Genomic DNA, 17,388 nt, shown 5'->3' with positions numbered 1-17,388 from the left:
TACATTATCTTCTCTACTGGTTTCCTAGCAGTTTCCTGCCACAAACCACACTTTTTAACAAATAAAATAAAAATCAGTCTAAGGTGGGGTACAAAACTTTGGCATAACAAAGTTAGGTACGGTACCTGTCCAGCATTGCCATGTGTTTAATGTTGCACTTTCATTTTACTTTTTAATTTGAATATAAGCCTGAACTGTGTGATATTCAGTCGATACATGTACATGTATTCAAAGTAAAAAAAGGTCCGAAAAACTGCTATGAATTTTTTAATAAAAGTGAAAAAAGGTGTTACATTTCAGGCTTATATTCAAATTAAAAAGTAAAATGAAAGTGCAACATTAAACACATGGCAATGCTGGACAGGTACCGTACCTAACTTTGTTATGTCAAAGTTTTGTATTGATTGATGAAGTAATGTTGATGCCTCACTGGTAAAAATAGACTGTACATTGGACGAAAATGATAAACCGCCGGAAAACTGCTAGGGGACAGAAACTGCTAGGAAACCAGTAATTTTCCTTATTTTACTTACAACAATTGATACTATCTCAATTGTTTTGAAATTTAATAGGTTTATTCCAAAAAAAAAAAAAAATGGAATTTCAATTTTTTTTTTATAGTGTACCATTTGGCATAGTTTATAATTTAGTGCATTAGTTTGTTAAATTGTTGCAGAATGAATTTATTTCCAATTGAAACAGAGTGAATTCAGTTACAGTTTTTGTTTAATTGCTACAAAGTGAACTGCAATGTAGTTTACATAGTTGAATTTTAACAAATTGAACTTGTTTACATTTTTTTTTTTTTGAATTGTAACAATGTGAACTTGTTTACACTGTTTTGTGTATTGTAACAAAGCAAACTTTTTTACACTGTTTGTTGAATTCTATGAAAAATAAATTAGTTTGCACTGTTGAATTGCAGCAAAGTGAACTGGTTTTTCACAGTTTGTTGAATTGTAACAAAATGAACTAGTTGATATTTGAATTGTAACAAAGTGAACTGGTTTACACTTTTGCTGATTTTTGTAATAAAGACAAAAAGTGAACTCATTTACACTTTTAAACTGCTACAAAGTGAACTTGTTTACATTCTCTCCTCAGTTGCAACAGATTTTTATCAAACATTTGACAAATTCTTTTTTTCGGACATTAAATTTTATAAAAAGCAATGAAAGCTATGCAGTGAAATGAATTGTCATGATTTTATTCAATTTCAGTGGACCCAAATCCAGACACTACAAGAATTATGGTAAGAATTTTATTAATATAAGTTACCTGATGTTATTTGGACTGGAAATGTTTTGTTTTAAAATTAAGTAAAGGTGCACACTTAAAAATTTATTCTGTAGTTGACTTCTATATTCATGTTTACATTAACAAATGAGCCAGGTCATGACAAAACCAACGTTATGCGTTTGTGACCAGCATGGATCCAGACCAGCCTACTGCGCGGATGCGCAGTCTGATCAGGATCCATGCTGTTCGCTTACAAACCGTATAACAAGTATAGAAACTAATAGCGAACAGCATGGATCCTGATCAGACTGCTCGGATGCGCAGGCTGGTCTGGATCCATGCTGGTCGCAAACGCATTATGTTGGTTTTATCATGACACGGCTCAAATGTTTCTAATACATACCAAGCAAAAGACATGTTTCAAGTTATAGAAAGTATAGCACAGTGGTAAAGATTTTGTTAGGATTGTTTCCTTAACATAACAAAAAGGTTATTGAACTTCTCTTAAATTTACTGTTTCTGCTGAAATGCATGTTTCAAGTTAGTTTTGTTACCTTAATTTCCTGTTTAAGAAACATAAAGAAAAGGTTCTTGAACTTCTTAAACTTTCTATAATAACATGATAGTTATATTAACATTTTTTTGCAAATTAATGGGATGATACTGAATTTAGCACACCTGAGTTCATCTTTCTCATAGGTGAGGTTTTGTGACAGTCATTCATTGGTTGTGACCTACATATCTTAAAACAATGTTTTCTAAACCACAAAGTGGATTTTGACCAAACTTCACAGGAATGTTCATTATAAAATATAATATTGATACAGTCGACTCCGGTTATAACGAACTCAATGGGACATTAAAATATCGTTCGTTATATCCGAAGTTCGCTAAAAGCGAAGTAGCAGCAACTTGCTGACTTGTTTGGATGGGGAAATTTGCCGTGAAAAAGCCATACTCTTCACTGGTTACCGATGTAACCGGTATTTTACTTCAGCGGTTATTTAATGCGGGGCATTTTATTGAGCAATATATCATGTACATGGTACAAGTATTTATTCATGTATTAATTGTCTATAAAGTTCTTACCATTTGTTTTCTTTGTTTATTATCGTTTGGTTAATATTGCAAACAAAAAAATTGATTATTTGGCAATTATCGGGTATTTACAGCAATCAACTGAGGGTGTGAAATACAAATTTTCCGTAACAAGTAGGAAATTATATAGTGTGAACATCTTATCAAAATCTTTATTCCCTGAAGCCATAACTAACTTGTGCAATCATTCGATTGTTTAATTATCGGATAGCGTTATTCATGTACTGATCCTAATCGAGCGCATCCCGATATTTCAAGCATAACAGTTTGTTATAACCGAGGAAATTTAAATGTTTTCTGTCAATTGGGGCTTGAAAAAATAGTTCGTTATAGCCGAAAATTCATTATAAGCGAGTTCGTATTAAGCGATGTGATTTAATATAAAATAAAGAAGGAATCGGCCGGGGCTGTCAGATTTAGTTCGCTATTAACGATAATTCGTTATAAGCGAGTTCGTTATAAGTGGAGTCGACTGTAGTTTTAGCTGTATGTCACAAGAGCAAAGACAGACTCAAAAAATGGAATATTTTTATAATATTCATTACGGAAATTATAATGCCCTGGTCATAGATATTTTGGAATTGTGGCATCACATTATTATAGTCTTCTGCAAAAGTTTTATAAATCATGCTCCGCGGATCAAAATTGGCCCAACCCCTGGGGTCACTTAACTTATATATAGACTTACATAGGAAATCACAAATAAGTCTTTTTTATGTAAAAATACAGTGCTTAGAGGATTGATATTTAAGTCTTATCATTGCCTTGTGAACCTTTACCAAAGTTGTGTAATTCATGCCCCTTGATTTGAAAAGGGTCCTCCCCAAAGGGTCACTTAGTTTAAACTAGTATATAGATTTTTTTTAATAAAAAACATACCCGTCATAAAATCCTTTTCATCTGAAACTACAATACACAGGCATAGATATATAGCATAAAAATCACTTAGTAGACAAACACAAAAATTATATAAAAGATTACTTAGTTTATGTAGAATTATATACATGTATAGGAAAACACATTAAGGTTGACTCTAGTGTGAAACTACAATGCCCAGAACTCAAATATTTGGCTTGTAGCTTTTTCTAATGGACCTCTTCAAATATTTTTTATTATAAATCACGCAGCTGGGGTAAAAAAAATGACAATGTGTGAAGTAGTTACTTACTTGCAATGTATTTCAGGTGAGAAATATAGGGCCATGATGGTCCTCTTGTTGAAGTTGAATAACCTGATCATGTCTTTCCTTTGACGTATGAACTAATAATTTAAAATAAAGGAATGACACTTTTTAATAAATCTACATTAATAACTTACATACCATCCTGCAAATGAAGTGAAGGTTGGTTAATTTATTTACATATTATTTCATAGAACAATGACATCTATGAGGAAATCATGCTCCGGTCAGGTAGAAGCAATGCCTTTGATAAATCCCATCCCACAGTGGCACATATGCTGTATAAGGTAAATATCATATCTTAAGATTTCCTAGTTAAATCATAATTCAGTCTTTAATTTGATTCAAGTTAAATTTCATATCTGCCATAGTTAACCTGTAACCTGCCAGCTACTGTAGATTTAAAGAGACTCCACCGATCCTTTTATATCATTGCCTCCCCCTTTTTTTTGAGAATAATCTGACATCTTTATTGTGCAAAATTACCCAATAATGAAGTGTTTGCAATGCTTAACACAAAAATGGTTAAAAAACATACAAAAATCGATATGCAATTTAATTATTGTCATATTTCTATATTATATTTTGAATATTTTTCTGTTTTAAGTCCTTCACTTGATCTATGTGAGAAAATTTTTAATTTAATGTTTTTAAGCTGTTTGACCTCAGCAGAGCTCATAACAGAGCGCGTTTAACAATGCAACCTGTATAATCAGAGATCATCTAGCACAGAACATGCCATTTGATCATTGTCTGCACTGTTTGTTATTCAATTGATAACATGTTTTAAAATTTTCTCTAAAAATTGATGAATGGTTTTGTCCCGACTGGAGATGGGCAAGTCCATTTTACATTTTTTAGATTGGTTAGGGTTAGTGGTTGCTAAAATTCTTAATGGTCTTTTGATGATTAAAGTTAAATCTTGTATCTTACATATTGCTACATTTAACAAGAGCTGTCTGTAGGACAGCACGCTCGACTATTCTAAGTGCATGATAGTAAAAGAGCCTTGATATTGTTTAATTTTTTAAGTTCACAAAAGGGCTAATTTTTTTTTATAAATTCATGTTATAGGCCTAAGAGAGAGTCTAATTATACAGTATTGGCTTGACTATTCGGAAGGTAATGTCACAAGGGTGTTTTATTGAGTATAATAATACTAATTACCTATGAATAAATAAATTTGACAGAAAAGGTACAAAGGCTTGTTATTAAGATGTTTTATCAAGTAAATCACTGCTTTATTATTATGAATGCATAAAATTGTCCCGAAAAAGGCACAAACCCTTCAGTAGTTATTGAGATAACAACTTACAAGAAAAACTTAACCATGAATTTCTAAGTTGAAAAAGGGGAGAAAAATCAGCCTAAATGCAAGATAGAATTATGGATCTTTGTCAGTGACCTACAATGATGGACAGTAGTGAATAACCTCCCCTGAGTACTCCCTATAAATAGATAGGTCCTAAGCTATTGGATTACTCGGACTTTATCGCCTATTTCTTTGTAGCAAACTGAATTAATTAGGGCTAATTATGATCATTTGTAATATTCAGATTAGATATTGCGATAAGATGTAGAATCTGTTGACATAAATTAATCATTTTTTCCTTAAGGTTTACATATTTGTTGATGCATGTGTAAATAATTGATTAAGACATACAGTACGCTCACCGCGGGTTTTGCTTTTTCCGCGATACCACCGCGGACGATTTTTTTTTATCGCGGACAAAACGGGGGTTCGTCCGCGATGAGAAGCCTAATTTCCCCGCGATCCCCGGTGTTCAGTTGTTTCCACCGCGGACAAAATTCTGACGACCGTTCTTCGTTTATCGATAAAATCAGTCACCCGTTTCCCGCGGGGGAACGCCATGGTCAGTTGGTCAGTATAAATTAACCTCCAAAAATAATAGACGTTTTATCATTTTTTTAACGTCATCTTTTTTACACAATGACTTGAAAATTGACCGAAATCGTCTCCTAAATGTTATTATACGTTAAATTATTTGAACGGAATTTGAAATAAAAATAATTACAGCTGTACCTGTTTTTGTTGTTGTTTTTAATACTTCCGTTATAAACGTCCACAAAACTATTGGTCCACATACCAATATTTTTACATTCAACTGAAATCGTCATTTATCACTGTCATCTTTACTTGTTCATTCCTTGTGGTTCTATAAGTATTATTGCCGTTAAACTATATGGGAGCCATATAAATATGATACTTAGTAAAAAAAAAGGACATTTGTGCTGATTTCTCAATGATGACTGACGCTACAGTACATGTCCTGTAAGAGGTCGATGAGTGTGAATACAAGACAGGACATAAATAAAATACATGTACATATATTAGAAATAAAAGAAAAAGATATTTAAACCATCTTTAAGAATTATTTGTATGCAATTATATTCTTTAAAAACGAGTAGACTTGTTTTTTGTGTTTTTTTTTACAGTAAAAATCCCGTCGAAAATGGACATGAGAAATATGCATGACACTTGCCAAAAAGTTTATGTATACTGTACATATATTTGACTCAAATTCAAAAAGATTCTCTTTGCCATCATGTCAGATATTGTCGGATATTGTATATTGTCAGATATTGTATATTGTCATATTTTTTATGATCAACATGCAAATAAACAGAAACAGTAAAACGCATCTGACAATTGAAAGAGACGTCCTGGAATATTGCCTGAATAAAATTGTTGAGGGTTACGTTTTCAAAGTTTTTAAATAAGAAACAAAAGCTGGCATATAAATTGTTGTAGTATCTTTTTCATAAATGTCATATGCCGAATTTTTCATTATTTGACTTCAAGTTTCTCAGTACCATGAAGTTGCGACGACAATGATTTATCTTGATGTCGAATACATATTATACATTACCCAACACAATAACAAGAAGAAGAACAAGAAAAACACTGCATTTGTACATGTACTTTTATTACAACAAAAAAGAAAGAAAACAAATTTTACATATAGTTACATGTATATGTACAGTACATGTTACAGTACATGTACGTACGTATACTGATGTTGAAATACAGTAATTAATTTTTAAAATTTAAGGTTTCCACCGCGTTGACCGGTGTTTGACCGCCGCGTTCCTCCGCAATTTACCACTGCGTTCCGCGGGGGAAACGGTTTCAGCCGCCGATATATGTCCGCAGTGGTGAAAATTTTCTGTCCGCGGGGTCAGGCGGACAATATCTGAGCAAATTTTCGTCCGCGGTAAACCTCATCCGCGGGGTCACGCGGTTTTTGAAAAAGTCGCGCTGAGCGTACTGTATCAACCTGTCTTATATAAAACTCAACGATAAAAGCAAAGGATTCCAAATATTTGGACCTACTTACATTTTGGTTAACCTCGGTTTTTATCAAGGGAAGATAATCCACTACTGTCCCCCATTATGACCCTAAATGCATATGTGAAGTTTTTAATAAATATCTTTAATAGTTATTGAGATATGTAAAACTTGCATGTAAACATTAACCAAGAGACTAAGTAGAAAAGGGGATATGAATCAGCCTTAATGCAAGATAGAGTTATTGAACTTGGTCAGTGACATACAATTATGACCCTCCAATTATGACCCTAAGTGCATGTGTAAAGTTTCAAGTAAATATCTTTGAAGACCTTTAATCTTTAACCAAAATTTCTAAGTTTCAAAGGGGCGAATAATTCTGCAAATGTTGCAGGCAGAGTTATGCAATTTTGCAAACTGATGTACATTGTTACTATAAAACAGTATTTTAAATTTCAATTGAATATCTCAAGCAATAATTGAGATATTTGACTTTACAAAAAAACTTTAACCAAAATTTCTAAGTTCCAAAGGGGCATTATTCTGTTAATATTGTAGGCAGAGTTATCCAACTTGTCAATCTGATGTACCGTGTTACTATAAATAAGTATTGTAAGTCTCAATTGAATATCTCAAGCATTGATTGAGATATTTGACTTTACAAAAAACTTTAACCAAAATTTCTAAGTTAAAAAGGGGCATAATTCTGTCAATATTGTAGGCAGAGTTATCCAACTTGTCAATCTGATGTGCATTGTTACTATAAATAAGTATTGTAAGTTTCAATTGAATATCTCAAGTAATAATTGAGATATTTGACTTTACAAAAAACTTTAACCAACGCAGACGCCGACGCGGACGCTGACGCCGACGCGGGGGCGACTACAATAGCTCTCATATTCTTCGAATAGTCGAGCTAAAAACAGAATATCTCATATACATTTTATGTCTATTATCTCGATTTTTAAAATCTGAAAAGTTATACCCATTGGTTACTGAAAGATTATTTTTTTAGATTTTTATATACCTATATTTTGGTATTCCCTTTATTACACATAGTGTATTATGTATATATTTGTATATTTATTAGCTCGACTATTCGAAGAATATGAGAGCTATTGTAGTCGCTTCAGCGTCCGCGTTGGTTAAAGTTTTTTGTAAAGTCAAATATCTCAATTATTACTTGAGATATTCAATTGAAACTTACAATACTTATTTATAGTTACAAGGTACATCAGATTGACAAGTTGGATAACTGTGCATACAATATTGACAGAATTATGCCCCTTTTTAACTTAGAAATTTTGGTTAAAGTTTTTTGTAAAGTCAAATATCTCAATTATTGCTTGAGATATTCAATTGAAACTTACAATACTTATTTATAGTATCAAGGTACATCAGATTGACAAGTTGGATAACTCTGCCTACAATATTGACAGAATAATGCCCCTTTTTAACTTAAAAATTTTGGTTTAAGTTTTTTGTAAAGTCAAATATCTCAATTATTGCTTGAGATATTCAATTGAAACTTACAATACTTATTTATAGTAACAAGGTACATCAGATTGACAAGTTGGATAACTCTGCCTACAATATTGACAGAATTATGCCCCTTTGGAACTTATAAATTTTGGTTAAAGTTTTTTTGTAAAGTCAAATATCTCAATTATTGCTTGAGATATTCAATTGAAATTTAAAATACTTTTTTATAGTAACAATGTACATCAGTTTGCAAAATTGCATAACTCTGCCTGCAATATTTGCAGAATTATTTGCCCCTTTGAAACTTAGAAATTTTGGTTAAAAGTTAAAGGTCTTCAAAGATATTTACTTGAAACTTTACACATGCACTTAGGGTCATAATTGGAGGGTCATAATTGTATGTCACTGACCAAGTTCCATAACTCTATCTTGCATAAAGGCTGATTCATATCCCCTTTTCCACTTAGTCTCTTGGTTAATGTTTACATGCAAGTTTTACATATCTGAATAACTATTAAAGATATTTATTTAAAACTTCAAATATGCATTTAGGGTCATAATTGTAGGTCACTGACAAAGATCCATAATTCTATCTTGCATTTAGGCTGATTTTTCTCCCCTTTTCAACTTAGAAATTCATGGTAGGGTTTTGCTTGTAAGCTGTTATCTCAATAACTACTGAAGGGTTTGTGCCTTTTTTGGGACACTTTTATGCATTCATGATAATATAATAAATCAGTGATTTACTTGATAAAACATCTTAATAACAAGCCTTTGTACCTTTTCTGTCAAATTTATGTATTCATAGGTAATTAGTATTATTATACTCAATAAAACACCCTTGTGACATTACCTTCCGAATAGTCAAGCCAATACTGTAGACTCTCTCTAAGGCCTATAACATGAATTTATAAAAAAAAATAGCCCTTTTGTGAACTTAAAAAATTTAACATTATCAAGGCTCCTTTACTATCAAGCACTAAGAATAGTCGAGCGTGCTGTCCTACCGACAGCTCTTGTTAAATTTGTTTTTACTATAGAGACAGATTGGGATGAGAAAACAGATTAAATTTGCAGCAAGTGATAGAAGAGTAATAAGCACACCGTAAGTGATGTCAAACTTTATTATCTCTGGGGGTTTATATAAGAAAAAGCTGGTTATCATGTTGATGAATAGCTGGGCATGAAAGCAGCACAACTCCTAATTCATGTGAATTTTCATGAAAAGGTTTTTAAAAAATGTATTGAAAAGCAAAATATTGTCAAGTGAACAAAGAAAATAATTTGCTAAAATTATTCGCAAAGGCGCTAAAAATCGACAAAAGTTGGTCAGAATATGTAAAAATGCACAAGTCACAAAGTAAAAATATGTTGGAAAATACTGCAAAATCAGTCATTAATTGCATTATTTCTTGTATTGTGAATAGTTTTACTTTTCATAAAGTTTTAGTACATTTTTCTCAAGGTTGATTTTCTTCAAACATTTTAGCTCAACTGGAGACATGCAGTTTTAATTAATTCTTCCAAGCACAGCTCCTATATTTTTCATGGGCTTCTAATTTTTGAAAAATCTGGTTTGCAATAATTTCCTAAAATTTGGCTATATAGTTTTATCAATGAGTTTCTGCTCTTCATGAAACTCCTAGACATATGTAACTTCCACATAATTTATATAAATCTGAAGTACTAGTAATAATGATTTACTGAAATATTTCTTAACAATTTAAACATTTTACATTTTCAGATACCTTCCTAACTACTGTGATTCTGTTGCTAACTACAGACAGAAGGCCTTCTGTGGTACTTATTCTGTAGATGGCAATATCTTCCTATCTGCTTCCCAGGGTCAGTATGTCTGTTTGGTTATTTATTTTTGAACGCCAATTTAAAAATACTTTTGGTCATATCTGGATGGTTGAGCCACCTAACCGGCTTTCTTTGATAACAACCCAGTTATTACCAATTTCTCCCCAAGTGACTGACTACTTGACACATGATTTCTGAATTATGGGTGAGAAGGAAATGACCATTAGAGTCAATGTTCATGATCCATTGTCACAGGGAATTTAACTTCGCATGAAGGTCAAACCAGTGACCCGTTGATAACAAATTTGATGCCTGCCCAATTCAGCTAAGTTGATGGACTTAATTTCATGTAATTCTCTGCTGTTGAATGCTAATTCAATTTGAATTATAAATTGATAGATTTGAAGGTTTGCAACCAGCAAGTTAAGTGAACAATAAGAGTCAGGTGATGTTTTAATATGTATAATTTTGTAAGTATCTTTGAGCTCTGTTATATGGATATATGGTTGCATTTTATAACATATGTTCTGTTTATATGGATTTTCATTTGTGATTTTAGATCAAAATATCCGAATATATGATACAACAGAGGATAGGTTTGAGCTTATGAAGTCTATAAGGGCCAAGGATGTCGGCTGGAGTGTCCTTGATACAGCTTTCAGGTATGTATTAAATGGTTGCCAATGGTAACAAAATTCTCACTTAATTTGCATACTTATTGATACATTTCAACTGATCTGAAGAAGGAAAGATTTGTTTTCAAGCTATTTTAAAGTCTTTATTTTGGTTTTCATTTATATCCATATTATGAATGCATGATTGCAAAGCATTTTGAATACAGCTTTTTGATTGTAAATTACGTACTGCTGTACTAATAGGTGTTAAGATAAACACTTTATGTTCTCTAAATCATGGGCAGTATATTGATGAGAAATTGTTACTTAAATAATTGAAACTATATTATTATCGTGTACTTATTGTTTAGTATTTTCTGAGTTAATTCATTCTTGTTGCATGAAAATAATGTGTTTAGATGGCTTGTTAAGATTTGTATCTGTATCAAAAATGACAACATCATTTGACAAACACATCATATTGTAGATGATATTACATTTGTATAATACCAGTTTTGATGTATTTATTGCAGTTGACTTTTCAACATGCTAGTACATTTTTGTTAGATAAAAATATACATTTGGATGATATTGTACATGTAAATAAATTCTTTTGATTTTATGCTAGAAAGAAACTTAATTGAAACATTTATGAGTTCAAACAATTTTAAAATACATGTACTAAAATTATGAAATGGGCAATATTGAATTCAAATAAATTAATCAACATGAAGGTCAAGTTGAACACACAGCCAACAGCTGTATTTGTATGTCTCCACATACAAAGTTGTCCTTTATCCCTCTATAGATTGACAACATAATGGAAATGTTAGGGCATCATCGTGTTATGCACACATTTCTAATTGTTACATAATTCTGTAAGTTACAACCATATGTTAGGGTATGGTCTTTATCAAGAATACAACTGTATTGAATGATGTTAGATAGCAGTGATGACAAGACTGGTTTAGCTCATGCACTAGTGGCTTATGCTTGTCATGATGTAGTAACAAGAGCAAGATACGGTAATTTATGTGATTTTATTAATGAACACTTTGTATATTACAGCCCTGATGGAAACTATATGATATATTCCAGTTGGTCAGATTGCAGTAAGTAAATGTGTTATATATTATTTAAGATGAGTTTATTTTGTTGTCTAGGAAGAATAAATATACTGTAGAAATATACTATAGAACCTCGATAAAGGGGCATATACATGTATGTTCATAGGGAAAGGTAGGGTTATAATTATTTTCGTAACCAATATATTGCATCAGAATATAAGCCAAATGGTTTATGTATCTTACAAGTAATCAATAGATCATTATCCTTGAGGGACAAGCTATTGTTTCCTTGAGCAAAAAACTTTACACTCATAGCTCTGTACTGGTTGATTCCAGGAACAAATAGAGATTGTGTTAATAAGATTATAGCTGTCTACGCAATCAAACTAAATAAATTCAATACAAACTAAATTGCTTTTTTATTATGTTATTTTGTATCGCAAACATTGAAGAGATTTTCAATATGTCACAATGCATGAAAGCTTCAGTAAATCATTTATAAGCATAAAGATTACCCTTATTTTCAAGGAAAAATTCTTGTCTATGCTATAAAAGAAACCATACAACTTACAGATTTATGTCTTAGTTTTGGTGTCAATAAAATTAAGGAGATTTGTTAGTGCATGTATTTGTAATTATCATAGAAAGTACAAAATTATTATTTAACATTGTTAAGAAACTCAATTTAATTAAGCATAAAAAGACATAGAAATTGAACTTATTTCATTACAAATAATGTTTATTTTAACAAGATTCGACTTGAGATAATGGTGAAATTGACATGTAGTGTTTATTTTTTTACAGTTCATCTATGTAATGTACACGGAGATCAAGATGTACATCAGGCGTTACATTTGTTTCCTACAGAAAACAGTTTCTGTATTTTCTCTCTGACGTTCTCGTCAGATAATAGAGAAATTCTTGGAGGGTGAGTAGTACAATGTACTAGTCAAAACAATAAATCTACAAATTTATTAAATTTATGACTGAATAAGATTTAAAGGACCTTCACTGAGGTCCAAAAGCCTTAAAAATATCCGTTGAATTTCTTACGTAGATCAACTGGGGCACAAAAAATGAAAAGATATGCAAAATGATTACATAATATACTAAAAAAATTAAGTGTTAAACATATTTTTGTGCTAATTTTAGTCCAAATTGAAAAGAGTTGCAACGCTTTTCAGTTTTGGGTAATTTTTCACAATTATGATAATTTTTCTGGAAAAAACAAAGTGAGCGAATGATCTGAAATTTTGCACACAAGTTAATTTTTTTTTTTGACTTACTAAAATAAAAGTGGTTAAAGTTACAGTACATCTCTTTGATCATTAATCTTCACCACTTCACTGCTTATATAAAGACTCCAATAAAAGCTAAAAAGGCCTCTTCCCAATTGAAACTTACTGTACAATCATGCAGTCTTCGCAAAAATCACAACTTAAACCTGCTTTATTTACTTCCCAAATTAGCAGTTTTAGCGATAATTTTCCCTAAAATCAAGAGGCCAAGGCCTCTTCCCAATTAATTGAGAAAAATCCTGAAGCCACTCTCTTACAATCTTAAGATATAGCCTAATTATATTGATCCCTAAAATTAAGCTTTAATATTGTTAATTGCACAAGTTAAAGCCATAGATGTTTTGTGTAATATATAAATATCTTAATAGATTAGTAAAAATGTGAGGGGAGAACAACACATTATAAACTGAAGTTTCGTAACTCATATGAAACAAAAACTATTTGACAATACAATATATTCTATATATATATATATATATATTTTCAGAGCCAATGATGGTCATTTGTATGTATTTGACAGGGATAGCAACCAACGATCACTAAAAGTAAGTCATGCTAGTCTGTGAAATCTGGTTTTTAAGTTATCAAAGGGAAGTAATCCAAATTTATTCTTTACAAATGAAGACATTTCAGTTGTGCTTAATGAAACTAGTTTTCAAGGGAGGTAATTTAACATTTATCCGGCTTGCAGCAACTGTATCTACTCCTGCTACTAGCATAGACATAGATCAGCTAGCACATCTGTGCTGTATTATCATGGTCTCCATTGTTTGCTATTCAGTCAATACATATTTTAAAATTTTCCTGAAAAAAGAAAGGATCAGTGGTTTTGTCCAGGGTTAAATATATATTTTAGATATTATATTATGGTAAAGAGTTAGAATATTATAATAGCATGGACGTTTTGTTTAAACAGATAGATGCTCATGATGATGATGTTAATGCTGTAGCATTTGCTGATACTACATCACAGATATTGTTTAGTGGAGGAGATGATGGCCTATGCAAGGTTAGTATGATTAGTACTTTAGTTCTTTCATTATAGAAAGATGTTCTTATAGAAAGAAGCCAATAAATGCTTTTTAAGTAGTAATAGAGTCTATATTGGCAGGCAGTTAAAAATTTTTTAGCACAAAGTGTTGAGAGGTGAGCTTTTAAGCTTGGTAAGCTATTGGTCGTCCGTCCTACTGACTGGACTGGTGCATTTAAGAATTTTGACATTTTCTAGTAAAGAAAATTGAGCAATCCAGGGCCATCATGGCACTCTTGTTATATTATAAGTATGTAAATCAATCAATTTATGCTTTATTCATAAAAAAATTGATGAATATGTTTTTTTATGCATAAGTAAAACAGATACCTATGTATAAATAATAAAGGTAACATTGTGTTGATTTGATCATGTTGATAGGTATGGGACAGACGGACACTAAAGGAAGATCACCCAGTACCTGTTGGTGTTTTAGCTGGCCACTATGATGGCATTACATATATTGATCCTAAAGTAAGTATGATGTTGTACATATATGTTTTTAGCTCACCTGTCACACAGTGACAGGGTGAGCTTTTGTGATCGCTTTTAGTCCGCCGTCCGTAAACTTTTACTTTAAATGACATCTCCTCATAAACCACTGAGCCAATTTCATCCAAACTTCACAGGAATGTTCCTTTGGTGGTCACCTTTAAATATTGTTCAAAGAATTTAATTCCATGCAGAACTCTGGTTGCCATGGCAAGCGAAAGAAAAAACTTTAAATATCTTCTTTTAAAAAACCATAAGAGCTAGAGCTTAGATATTTGGCATGAAACATCTTCTAGTGAGTGTCTACCAAGTTTGTTCAAATAAAAGCCCTGGGGTCAAAATTGGCCCCGCCCCGGGGGGGTCATTGATTTTCCCTATATGCATATAGTAAAAACTTAAAAAATCTTCTTTTAAAGAACTCAAAGAGCTATGGCTAAGATATTGAGCATGAAATATGTTCTTATGGGTGTCTACCAAGTTTGTTCAAATAAAAGCCCTGGGGTCAAAATTGGCCCCGCCCCAGGGGGTCATTGATTTTCCCTATATTCATATAGTAAAAACTTAAAAAATCTTCTTTTAAAGAACCAAAAGAGTTAGAGCTAAGATATTTAGCATGAAACATGTTCTAATAAGTGTCTGCCAAGTTTGTTCAAATAAAAGCCCTGGGGTCAAAATTGGCCCCGCCCCGGGGGGTCATTGATTTTCCCTATATGCATATAGTAAAAACTTAAAAAATCTTCTTTTAAATAACTCAAAGAGCTATGGCTAAGATATTTAGCATCAAACATGTTCTAATAGGTGTCTACCAAGTTTGTTCAAATAAAAGCCCTGGGGTCAACTGTATATACAGGTGAGCGACCTCAGGGCCATCATGGCCCTCTTGTTATATACATTCTCTTGCCTAGACATTGTAACTACAATCTTAAAGGAACTTCACTCCGATCCAAAAGCTTAAAAACACAAAATTTGAAATGTTTTCATAGATCAAGTGAAGCACAGTGAAGCACTTAAAATGTAAAAACCCGCAAAGTATAATATAGAAGTATACTCAAAATTAAATTGATAATCAATAGTTAGTGCAATTTCTTAGTCCGTTTTTGGGTGAAAAGATTTGCTATGCATTTCATTCTTGGGTCATTTTACTCAATGATAACATTATTCTGGGGAAAAAAACTGTTGAGGGAATGATCTGAAAATATGTACACAAGTTAAAAGTATCTACATATATATCAAATGTTACACTAATCTCAGACAAATATTCCTAGTCCCATCATGTCAAAAAGCCTGAGTTGAGTCCCTTTAACTGATTTAATGTGCATGCCGACTTATATGTGCATGCTGGCCTAGCTCTATAGTCATGGTTATAAAGTTAATGCAGCTTACTTGAGAGAATTAATTTTCTCAGAACTGTCAAATTATGGATTGTGAGGTACCTTCAGAATTTCTGTTTCCAAATAAATTGTTTAATTTCTCTAATTTCTCTTTGTTTTTCTCACTTAATGTTACATTTGTTGTACAGCTGCATTTCAAATAATCCCAGCAAAATGTGAATGATGTATGAAGTAAAAGAAACAAGTTTATCTTAAACTTTCCTTTTCCGTATTAATAAGTATTTCAAAGCCATTTTTAAATTTAATTTTTCATGGAAGATACCTTCTTACTTATCTAAATTAAAGTGAACTTATACCCATTTGCAAATGTTTAGCACACACCTGATCTTAGATGAACTTATGAAAAAAAAAAAGTTTGTTTATTTCTGTCTTTATTCATGATTTCCAAAACCTTGTTTATAACATAACTAAATTAGTTATAAAAGGTTTTCTTTAATTAACATGCTTATATATGATTCTATTTTCTTATTACAGTTATTTCCCTTTGTCCAGTAAAATTCTTTTATTTTATATGTGTAATACATAATTGTTATATTTTATAAACTGTTTTGATTAAATCATTACTTGAATTCAGATTCAAATGATTTTTCATTAAATTTTAGTTGAACTTTATTATATATGACCCATATTGTCATTACACACAAATTCAGCTGGTTAAGAGACAAAATACCAATTGTCATTTATTCTCCATCGTTGATTCAAGTGCTATATTATGTCTTAGTGCAAGAACAAGTTGAAACAGTTACATAGTCTAGGAACATATCTCAGCTCATCTCTATATAAATAAGAACGCTACTGGGGCATCTGTGGCAGGCTGGTTAATGCCGGTTAAGGCCGCTGACTTCAAACCACCCTCATCACTGTGGGATTGAATCCCGGGAGGGATTTTGGATCCTTTCATGTGAGGAGGCTATGCAGCTGTCTTACGGAACATCTTTGGTTCTACTCAGGTGCCCATTTGTGTCTGAAATAATGCAAGGAGGGACACCTGAGTTCTGCCACTCCCTGTAATGCTGAAAAGTCGCCATATGACCTATACAGTGTTGGTGCAATGTAAAACCCAGCCAAAAAAAATAACAACAACAAAAAACACCAAAAAAGCTAAGAATTCTTTTGTAAGCTTTTATATCCATCCATATGATTTATTCCAGTAAACTATAAGAAACTATTTGTCAAATGTGTTTGTAGGGAGATGCAAGATATTTGTTGTCAAATTCTAAGGATCAGACAATGAAGCTATGGGACATAAGAATGTTTTCATCTTCCACTGCTATAGAACAAACAAAGAAAGCTGTTTCCAAGCAACGTTGGGACTACAGGTGGCAGCAAGTGCCCAAGAAAAGTAAGAGAATTTTCAATATCATGTCTTTTTATTGTCATC

The 17,388-nt window shown here is 31.9% G+C and overlaps 1 protein-coding gene across 3 annotated transcripts in view; it reads left to right on the top strand.

Annotated features, from left to right (window-relative positions):
- LOC132726480 (DDB1- and CUL4-associated factor 11-like) overlaps positions 1-17,388 on the top strand; it is a 46,839-nt gene that overhangs the window by 17,688 nt on the left and 11,763 nt on the right. For all 3 annotated transcript variants that reach the window (XM_060711799.1, XM_060711797.1, XM_060711798.1), the window contains exons 4-14: positions 1,221-1,252; positions 3,712-3,804; positions 9,350-9,414; positions 10,054-10,154; positions 10,675-10,777; positions 11,798-11,841; positions 12,601-12,724; positions 13,582-13,639; positions 14,011-14,103; positions 14,506-14,598; positions 17,196-17,349. In XM_060711799.1, the coding sequence (XP_060567782.1) occupies positions 1,221-1,252; positions 3,712-3,804; positions 9,350-9,414; positions 10,054-10,154; positions 10,675-10,777; positions 11,798-11,841; positions 12,601-12,724; positions 13,582-13,639; positions 14,011-14,103; positions 14,506-14,598; positions 17,196-17,349 (960 nt within the window). The remainder of the gene's footprint in view (positions 1-1,220; positions 1,253-3,711; positions 3,805-9,349; positions 9,415-10,053; positions 10,155-10,674; positions 10,778-11,797; positions 11,842-12,600; positions 12,725-13,581; positions 13,640-14,010; positions 14,104-14,505; positions 14,599-17,195; positions 17,350-17,388) is intronic.

The sequence above is a fragment of the Ruditapes philippinarum genome, unplaced genomic scaffold, assembly GCF_026571515.1.
Source record: "Ruditapes philippinarum isolate M1 unplaced genomic scaffold, ASM2657151v2 ctg33_1_1_1_1, whole genome shotgun sequence".
Lineage (NCBI taxonomy): Eukaryota > Metazoa > Mollusca > Bivalvia > Venerida > Veneridae > Ruditapes > Ruditapes philippinarum.
Note: the sequence above shows the minus strand (reverse complement) of the source record. Positions and strands in the feature narration are given on the sequence as shown.